This window comes from Pimephales promelas, chromosome 1 (genome assembly GCF_988280905.1).
Source record: "Pimephales promelas chromosome 1, fPimPro1.hap1.1, whole genome shotgun sequence".
In the NCBI taxonomy this organism is placed as follows: domain Eukaryota; kingdom Metazoa; phylum Chordata; class Actinopteri; order Cypriniformes; family Leuciscidae; genus Pimephales; species Pimephales promelas.
In genome coordinates this window covers 41,250,806-41,261,446 of record NC_142769.1, presented here as the reverse complement: position 1 = coordinate 41,261,446, position 10,641 = coordinate 41,250,806, and the positions used below count along the sequence as shown (strand labels likewise).

Genomic DNA, 10,641 nt, shown 5'->3' with positions numbered 1-10,641 from the left:
TATATAATAGTTTTAATTTATATTGGACATCAAGTGGTGACCAACAACCACACTACCAGAATTGGTGCATAAAAAGTAAACAAAGGCATCCTGAAAGTTTATAGATCCTATCAAACTTATTAACATGATAACAGTGGAAACAATTAAATTCTACTTCTTAATGTCTCCTAAATTGGTGAAACTCAATCCATACATTGTGGTTGACATAAATCCACACTGCAAATGAACCCTTATGTAATCTTTTCCCTTTTTTAATCTAATTTTGCTGACTTAGAAGCAATAGATAAATTTGCACCTGAGTTATTTTGCTCCATAATCATTTTTTTTTTGTAGCAATATATTATTTATTATTTATCCTACTTTTTCTTCTGGGGTCAAAGTTGTTTTTGAAGGAAGTGTTGTTGTTTTTTTACTCAACAAGGCTGCATTTGTTAGATTAAAACTATAAAATACAGTAATATAATAAATTATTATTGCAACTGAATTGTTTTCTATTAAAATATATTGTTAAATGTAATTTATTCCTGTGATGCAAAGCTGAATTTTCAGCAACACTATGAGATGGTCCTCACTGCAAAACATTAAATCAATGGGGAGGAGTCGGACCCCTCAAATATGGATCCGACTCCGCCCCCTGGATCTTGTGTACTGCAAATGAGGTGCTACTGAACATTATTCCAGTCTTCAGTGTCACATGATCCTTCAATGATTCTAATATGCTAATTTCAAGAAACATTTCTTATTATTATAAAGGTTGAAATCAGTTGTGCTGCTTGATATTTTTTGTGGAAACCATGCATTTATGTCATGTGTGCTCGAATGATTTCTAAAATAATGTGTTGCTAAAAATATGTAATGTCTACAGCTCAGTTTAAATCAGGTTTGCTAGGAGCTAGACCGAAACTGAAGGTTTTTTATCCGCTGGGATCCTTAATTTAATTAACGTTCGCAACCAACATTCAAGTGGAGGAGAGTCTAATCATCTAACAAGCCTAATTATGACATTAATGTGAGAAACAGTTGTTTGATCTACATAAGTGGTGCCTTTCCCTCTGAAAAGCTGTTGCCGGATGTTGATTGTGGATATTTGCATATAAAATGATGGAAATTTGTGATGTCATTTAAATGCTTAATTATGGTGTTTGGCCTAATCCCACAATCCCATATAGTGGAATAAACCTGCTGTTAATATGGTTTACATACACAGTAAATCACAGAGTTTATAGTGAATAAATAGACAAACACAAATGAGGGAGTGGAGCCATAGCAGATTATCACAGGATGGACTGTTGGAAAATTAGCTTTCGTTAGGATTTAGCACACGACACTAAACAAATGAATATAAAATAAAAGGGTTTAATATGCCTTGGTATAATATTTCACATGGCATTTCGTGTCATTTTTCATTTTAGGTGAAAAAATAACAGTAGAATGAACTGCATGCACGAAAAAATAAGATTATTATTTCATAAAAACGAGTTTGCGTTTGCTCAGCTCCGCTAAATGATATGACATATAATATAACAGATACTTCTTTTGGTTTTAATAATGTATTAGTAATTATTTAAATTCACATTAACAAAGATTGATAAATGGTTCATTTCATGTTAACTAATGTTAACATTTGGAACCATATAGTAAAGTGTTACCAGATGAATTTATTTCACGCCTTGTACATTTCATTGTATTTTTATTTATTGCAACATTCCATGCCGTATTTAATAATTTCATTATATATTATATATAATTTAGTCCCTCAATATATCTTATTAATTTTGATGCAAAAATAATCTTTTGGTTCAACAATGTATTGTTTATTCACTGCAGTAATTGAACAGATAAATCTTGATCAGTCATAATCTATCCCTGTTACTTAGCTTTAAGTCAAAGCTAACTAACTAACCCTGTTTCTCTGGCGTTCTACGCTGTTTAACAGTTTTAGAAGTGAGGTAGGATTGTAGGGAAAGAGACCCCTGTTATGTAGTCTGGTTACGGTGGTCCTTAAGTCCATAAGACACACAAACACTTTATCTAACAGAGATTCAGATGCATATTCAGTCTGAACTTGTTCTAGCACCATTTCAGATGGGCAAAAAGATGCTTCAGTCCTACCAGAATCTACATCAGTTTTCCCAGAAACATGCTCTTCTGCCTCATCGGAGTCGTCCGAGCTCCCATAATCAACCAGTCGTGGAACTGAGACTTCATTACCTGCTTGAACAACATACAGCGTCTCTGAATTAGCAGAGGGAGCTTGAACGGAAGCATCAGTTCCTCTTCTAGTGGCACCAAGCCTCCCATCACAATCTTCAATATGACGACAAGACCTACACAAGCCTGTCCGGTCCTCACGGAGAAGCTTCAGGTAGTGGACGCAGTATTCCAGGAAACATGTTTCCGAAGAGATGAGGAAGTCAAGCAGCACGGTGTGGTCAAAGGAGAGGGAGCGGAGAAGAAGTATGAAATGACAGTGAGGGTTACAACCCCAGACGCAAACCCCCGAGTCTGAGGAACTCAAACTGTGAAGAAAGGGGGGGGGGAAACATTTACCATTAAATTACTATAAAATGAAAAATAAAATATATATATATATATAGTTTATATGTTTATTTATATAGTATATATGTAGTTGTGTCCTCTGCCTCATTAAACGCAACACTCTTTAAAACAAGATGAATTCTATTCTATTTGTGGTCAACATTTTCATTGTTTATCAGCTGGAAAATACTTTCACTTTGTGAATTTTACCACCTGTTTCAGAGACAAAGCTTAAGTCTAGTCCTAGACTAAAACTGTCTAAGCTGAAAGCAACTTACACTGACATATCTTTATATATCAGTGCCCATATTTAGTCTCGATATGCACACCAGTAATGTTTTTTTTAAGGCACGTTTTAAAAAATACTCAAATGCCCTAATTAAACAAAAGCATAATCCTGGCTTAATATAAGCCTTGTCTGATCTAAATTGACTTCAAAACACTAGGAATCATATACTTGCTGGCTTTCCAAATGGTTAGAGAAAACAATAGGCTTCATACACTAAACTCAGGATCAACCACTACCAGACTTTCGCTCTGAACAAACTCACACAACAATATTGCTAGGAGACATGTGACAAATGTGTTCTAAAATTGACTCAAGATATCAAACATGTTTGAAATCTTCCAACTAGATTGGTAATTTTCTTTTTTTTTTTAAATTAATGTGAAATGCATTAACTGTCTGCCCAAATACTTGAATATGATTTAATTTCCACAAATCTTTAATACATCAATACCTCTGGAAATAGAGCTAAAATTTCTGAAAAAGAGCTAAATTTCTGGGTACAGTATAGCAGGATTTATAAAACAGATTCCAAACCTTTTTTGATATAAATACAAGCCAATCAAAGTCTTGCTTGATTCCATCATGTCATCATCCTGTTCAGCAAATACTACAGACACCCAGGAGCAGCTGTGAGCGTCTGCAGACATCAGAGTCCCATGAAGCTGGAGGAATGACATGAGCTCTGTTAAATACTGACGGATGTCAATGTCACTCTGAGATCCTGGAAACACAGGAAAGACATGTATTACGAAGAGATACATTGCCCCCTGCTGTTTTAAATAATTAAATGGCATGTTTTATTCTATGGTGAAGAACTAGAAAGTTACATTTATGCTTTACACATGCAATGTAAGCAATCATTCTTACAAATGCTTTGTGAATCAGTGCCTCCAAATAATTCAAAACATGCAATTCATTTGAGACAGAACTACTGTGGTACATTTATAGTATTTATTAATATTTTTAATTATAGCTTTTATTTTAATTTTTTAATTTTTTTGATTTAAATTTTTGTTTGCATTTAAGTAATTTTGTTGTGTTTTGACCATTTTAATCTTTTCTGTTTATTTATATTTCATTTATTTTTGATTTAGTAATTTTATATATGAAAGAGTTTCACCGCACTCACAGCAAACAAGGTGCCAGACAGATAACACTTGCCAACCCAAAAAATAAATTGTCTGCAAAATTTAATGGCAAGCTTTCGGTAATACAACCATCAGGGCATACACAAACAAAATGTTACGTTCCATTTGACTGTGTTCAACTACACCAGGGGCCCGTTTCAATAAGGAGGCTCAACCAACTCTGAGTTAAAGCTTGAACTCTGAGTTGACTTACCCTGAGATGGGAAACTCTGAGTTTTCGGTTACAGAACAGCTGAAATGAGTTAGTTCAATCAACTCTGAGTTGACTGACTCTGAGTTAAGCGCGTGCACCACAACTATAAAAAGCCATTATCAATGGAGCGCAGATATTATGAGTCACCATGGCAACAGCGCCAGACAAAAAGAGGTGTTAGGTGTAATTAATTAACAAGTGATCTAAATATTGTAATTTAATTAAGGGGGTTACTCTTAATTCTTCTGTAATTTAAAATAAAATATGATGCAATTACATTAAAAAAGCTACTGCATAAACTATAGAACAATTCAGTATAAAACAATAGTGCATTTAACATACATTTTTAAAAGTTATATGTTTTATGTAACCTTCTCCCTCTACACACTTTGATCAATTCAAGAATAATTCATGCAATTGTATATTGTTAATCTGAAAGATTTAAAAGTGCTGTTTCTTGTCTCTTCTCTTTGTGTTAATCAAGTAGTTGAGGTTGATATAGGATTTAGTAATATGTAGACCAATACTTTCTAGAGATAGTAAGTATTACATTAATCTAACTACACTGTTTAAGATGTCATTTGTGGTTAATAATTCATAACTATTTTACAGTAACTTACTGTTATAATATCAGAGGTGAAACTGGAAGAATGTTATTCAACCTAAAGTAGGCTACTATTACTTTGATACATTTTTACTTAAGTAAAAATACCAGTCTAAAAATCTAAAAAGTAAAAAGTAGTTAATTTAAAACAGTAAAAGTTGCTGAGTAACTTGTTTAACAGTGGGGGTGGTGTGCGGGACTCCCCCATGTGGGGTATGAGAGTTTCACAGTATAAGAACCGTCTCAGAAAATATCACGGTTTATGGTATTAAACAATTATTAAATATATAAACAGCATTATTAAATTACGGTTATTATTATTATCATCAGTTAAAATGAAAATGAGTTAAATAAATTAAACATTTGTTCAATAAAACATATGTAATCAACTAACTTCAATAATTGATTATGAATAAGATTAACATCTTATTTTTATCATTAATAACTTATTAAATTATGTTTGAAAAACAATTGAGTTCTATAAAATGTTTTTTATTCCAATTTTTTTAATGATTTAATAGAAATATATTATAAAAAATGGTGGTAATCAAATAAAAGTTTAGCAAACGTTTTAATCCTTTTACTTTTTGGCAAATTGCTGCAAAACAGATTTAGTCAATTAAAACATGGACAAACAATATATATTCCTTAAAGAATGTGTAAATACATTTTATTGTTAGTGTTTAAACAGCACTTCCTCTTTAAAAAAGGGGAGGAGACCGCAAGAAACTCTGAGTTTACTGAAGAAAACCTGCTCCCGACCAGGTTAGGTTCACAGAGTAAGTTACCATGGTAACTGACTCTGAGTATAAGTTACCTCTCTTTCAGAAACGGGCTTGACTTACTCTGCTTTCTCGGGTTTGATATACCCACCTTTCTGAAACGGAAAACCCAGAGTTTCCCTCATTTCAGGGTTAACATACTCAGAGTTTTCACTTAACCTCCTTTCTGAAACGGGCCCCAGGACAATCAACAGTGATAACCCACACCTGCAGAGGCCAGGTAGGGACGGTTGTAGTCCACTGGTGGGAGTTGTAGTTTTTTAAGGTGATCAACCCTAACTTCTTCACATAAGTGAAGAAGTGAAAAAGTGAAAAACACTACAAGAAACAGACATAAAAAGTATACACAAAAATAGGTGCATATACAAATATGTCCACACATTCATTCCTGCTTACAATATAAGTACATGGAGACTGCAAAAACATCAGAAACGTCGTCATTTATTTTTTGTTATAGTAATTTTAAAACTTTAAATTTATATTTCAGGCCAAGGTTTTAGGTTTTCATCCAATAATTATATTTAATTTCAGGTTTATTTAGAGTAATGAATTTTTAAAAGTTTTAGTTAAACAACAATAACAACATGGGTGGGACAGTCATATGAAACAACGTTCATGATTTATTGCAAAAAAATTGAAGAGTACTACTATATCTAAACTTGTTTTTCACAATAGCAAATCTTCTGCATTTCTAATGTAATTTCTATTTTATATAAGTCAGAATTCCTTAGAAAGCATATAGCATATAAAACAGTTTTCAAACTATATCAATTTTGTAACTTTCATTCGGGAGAGACTTTGTCATGTAAAGTTTGTCTTGATGAACTTTCATTTTCCAGTTGTTACTCTGATAATGTGAAAACTAATAAATGACAGTTACCTTTCCAATGAAGGCGCTGAATGTTTATTTCTAGTGACTTCAGCAAAACCAGGCTCACGGCTCTCAGCATCACATCATCCTTCTGCGTCCCAGCGAGTCTTACATCACAGTTCCCACCAAAGAAACTGGCCTGAGATTTCACAGGCACTTCCTTGAGCCAGCCTGCATTCACTTCTTGTAACACTCCATCTGCCATGGCCAACATGTCCTCACTCAGGCTGTGATCTTCATGTGACGCAGACTGAGCTTCACCTAAAGCCCAATCGTCCCCGGCTCTCCGCAGAAGACTTTTCTTTAGAACAAGCAGTGCTCGTTTCTTTACAAAATATTCCACATCTGCTCTCATGACACGAAGGAGCCCTCGCGACTGAACGAATATGAGCCTCTGAACAGGAGAACAGACTCCATATCTAAACCGGGCAGCGCTGAGGACTTCAAGGAGGTTGAAGAACTCACAAATGGATTTAGAAAGATTCATCAGTTCTGTTTTGTGAGGGTCCTGTGTGTCTTGAGTCAGAAGTTTGGTGTGCAAGGAAGTGATGGAGGCATCCAATCCAGAAAGAAGCTTCATCAAAACATCTATGGAGAAGACAAACAAACAGCTGGAATTAAAAGATCATGTCCTCTGAAATGAGAAGGCAAAGATTGGCTGTTTAATCCAATGTAAATGTCATGCCACCTCAGATAAAACCTTTTATAAGGTTCCTCAACATTTAAAACAACTCAGTCTGAACACACTTCAATACCTCTTTTCCTCTGGCATATTTCTCCTCTCAGCACTCCTTTAATCACAGCAGTCAGAGACCACAGACAGGAGTCCAGTTCACTGCTTGCTGTTGGTTTCTGAAATACTTCAGCACACCTATGTCTCCATATTGAGCTGCTGCCTCCCTATAATCAACAATTACAGCACTTAGTGAACCCACACTGCTTGAGAGAGAGAGAAACAGAAAACATTCATAATATATCAACCCACATAAAACTCAGATGGAGTAGTTGCCAGTCCAAGTTAATACTCACATTGATGGAAATGTCACTGATGACATAGACTGATATACACTTTGCAGATAAATGAGACACCAGCTGATCTTGACAGTTGAGGAGAGAAACCTGTATAAAAACAGGTCAAAAAACATGTTCAAACTGAACAGGTATTAGATATCTAAATTAAACTCTAGGCTTAATGTGTAATCACAAGCTTGCCCAAGTCACATTTTGTCTTGCGCTTTATAGCTGAATAAAAAAAAAAATCCAAACTAATGCAGTTTGCAACATCTACATCACTATTGAACAGAACTGAATCAACATTGAGCTGAATGACGACAGTAGTGTCTTCTTAAGAGCTGCTTACAGCTGAATTGAACCAGTTCTATCATGAATGAACTTCACACCCTTATGGAACTGAATCAACATTAAACTGAACTGGTCTGAATAAGAACACTATTATCTTGCTACAGCTGCTAGTTTGAACTTGTCTTACATTTGAAGTCATTTACTTCATTAATTGAGCTATTCTCCTGTTTACTAATGTGAAGCTGCTTCGAAACAACCTGTATTGTACTGTATAAAGTGCTACAGGAATAAAGGTGACATGACTTAAAAGAAAAGAAAAACAATAATTCAATATATTTTACATTAAAAAAAAACTAACACATCATCCATTATTTATTTTTTTTGCATTGTGCTATTATTTTCAATAAAATTAAGAAGTTTCTATGCAGAAATAAAAAAATAAAAAAAACTGTAATCCCATTAATGACTAATAAATTAACTTTACCAAAATGTGTTTGGCCATTTTGTGAATTTTGTATTATAATTTTGTAATAATTCCCATTATTCTCGGTAGGGATAAAATATGTTTTTAAAAAATGTGTAAAAAGTGTTACCAAAATCTCTATCACAAAAAAAATAAAAAAAATAAAAATTATATATATATATATATATATATATATATATATAAATAATTTTACATGTTTAAAAGAGTAGTTCACTTTTCAAAAAACTTTTGCTGATAATTTACTCACCCAATGTCATCCAAGATGTCCAAGTCTTTCTTTCTTCAGTCGAAAATAAATGAAGGTTTTTGATGAAAACATTCCAGGATTTTCTCCATATAATGGACTTCATTGGCAATTAAATGGTTCAAGGTCCAAATGAAATGGTCCAAAAGACCCTTATTCATCATCTCGTGTCGTTTAAAGCCCTTTGAAGCTGCATTGAAACTCTCATATGGACCTTGAACCGTTTGGTTCCTAATGAAGTCCATTATATGGAGAAAATCCTGGAATGTTTTCATCAAAAACCTTAATTTCTTTTCGACCGAAGAAAGAATGACATGGATATCTTGGATGACATGGGGGTGAGTAAATTATCAGCAAAAGTTTTTTTTTTTTAAAAGTGAACTACTCCTTTAATTTGATTAAACATACCAGTTTTGCAATCAGATTCATTTCTTCAAACAGTCTTCTTTTGACATCTTCATAGAATATTGTGACATCTTGTGGCAGACTCTGTGCTGTCAGCCTGTTAATGATGGCCTCAATAAGAGTGAGACACAAGCACATGAGGTCTGTGTGTGTGACAGACGGAGCAGGAGTGTTTGCTGTTTGATCAACACATGATGAGATTCTGCTGGAGAGCTCTTCACTGCTCAGGCTGGGAGCAGATCCTGTACGTAACAGCCTGAAAATGGCTTGGAAATCCAATCCTGCAGCATCCATGCTGAGACACTGTGAAAATAAAGGTTCAAACAAATGATTATCAATAATTCATGCATGAAACTTGTGTTTACACAAAACTACTGCAGATATAACCTGTAATTAGAAAGTGTTGTTATGCATTACTAAGACTAAAGCCACTGAATTGTACTGTATCAACCCATCTTTTCAACCACATGCTTCTAAAAAAAACCTCTCTCCTTCATGAACATGTAAGACAATTTGATGTCAGCAAACATGACGGTGAAAAACGATTGACAGAGAGAGTTTCTGAAAGGCTAAGAAGGCCAGAGTACTTAGTTCTGTACAAAGACATTTTATATCTGCAAATTAAAACTTTTGGCTCTTTAAATTTCTAAAAGACATGCCAAATTTAGCTAAAGTTATATCCTGAAATTAGTCCTGAATGTGTCAGACTTTAAAAAAGCAGCCGTTTGTTATTGTGAGTATTATTGTTAAAATTTTAAATTAAAATTAATTAATAAATGAGCTGCTTTTTAAGGGGTCAATTCACCAAAAAAATTAAATACTGTCATTTCACATTGACATACAAACCTTCATCAACTCTCACATCAGTTGTGGTAAACAGAAGCTTGATGTGCAAGAACCAACAAGGTTCATTCTTGTGTATTACTCAGCAAGTTTGAGCTTCTGCAAAAAACAATGAGGCTGATTGAATCTTCAATGATTTTAATATCTATTTATGAACTTTTTGAAGCGTTAAAGTGTCAGTTGCATAGCTGTCAATGGAGGGACAAAAAGCTCTCAGATTTTATAAAAAGATCTTAATTTGTATTCCGAAGATGGATGAAAGTCTTATGGGATTGGAACGACATGAGAGCGAGTAATTAATGACAGAATGTACACTTTTGGGAGAACTATCCCTTTAAGCCAAAGGCAGAATGACCAAAGTTATGGCCAACAAAATTACAATAAAATGAGTTTATTGGCTTGTTAGTTCAATAAGACAGAATGAAATAAATCAATGTGCAACACTCTACTTTTATGTTTAAATGAAATTGCAAGAATTTAAAAAAAGTATGATTCTTCCCTTAAAGTACATAAAGACATTGTAAATGTGCTATTCCAAAATATCCCCAAATCACAAATCTATTGCTTGCAGCATCTTCTTTGCTTACGTGATTTATGATGAATTTCCAATTTTCTCAATATTTTGTTTACAATAACTCAATAACAGCCACTTCACCAGTCTCTGCAAGGAATAAATATAATAGACAAGGAGATCATAAATGGAAAAATAACCTTATATTTACAGAACGGTAGAGATTGTTTAGAGAGTTTCGTATAAAATTTGGGTTAGAATCCACTGACATACGTGATCTGTATAGAGAAGCTTCGTTAAAGCAGAATTTATACAGCTTAGGAAAAATCAGTCAAAACCCCATTTTTTCATCAAATGTGATTAAAATAATCCAAAATGAACAAGCGCCTCCATAAAGCACATGCAATGCTGTTTGCCATTATCCGGC

At 33.8% G+C, this 10,641-nt stretch overlaps 1 protein-coding gene across 3 annotated transcripts; it reads right to left on the bottom strand.

Annotated features, from left to right (window-relative positions):
* Positions 1 to 319: 319 nt before the first annotated feature.
* On the bottom strand, positions 320 to 10,632 carry lins1 (lines homolog 1). 3 transcript variants are annotated; one of them, XM_039673038.2, is made up of 10 exons: positions 10,488 to 10,632; positions 10,291 to 10,364; positions 9,707 to 9,802; positions 8,864 to 9,163; positions 7,455 to 7,544; positions 7,181 to 7,325; positions 6,435 to 7,013; positions 3,362 to 3,548; positions 2,332 to 2,519; positions 320 to 2,211 (listed from the first exon to the last, which is right to left on the bottom strand). In XM_039673038.2, exons 3-10 carry the CDS (start codon positions 9,710 to 9,712, stop codon positions 1,895 to 1,897), a joined length of 1,812 nt encoding a protein of 603 aa, XP_039528972.2. In that variant the 5' UTR covers positions 9,713 to 9,802; positions 10,291 to 10,364; positions 10,488 to 10,632; the 3' UTR covers positions 320 to 1,894. The 3 variants fall into 3 exon arrangements, with proteins under 3 accessions (XP_039528972.2, XP_039528681.2, XP_039528890.2); XM_039672747.2 differs by having other exon boundaries at positions 320 to 2,519; XM_039672956.2 differs by lacking the exon at positions 9,707 to 9,802 and having other exon boundaries at positions 320 to 2,519.
* Between the last annotated feature and the right edge of the window lie 9 nt (positions 10,633 to 10,641).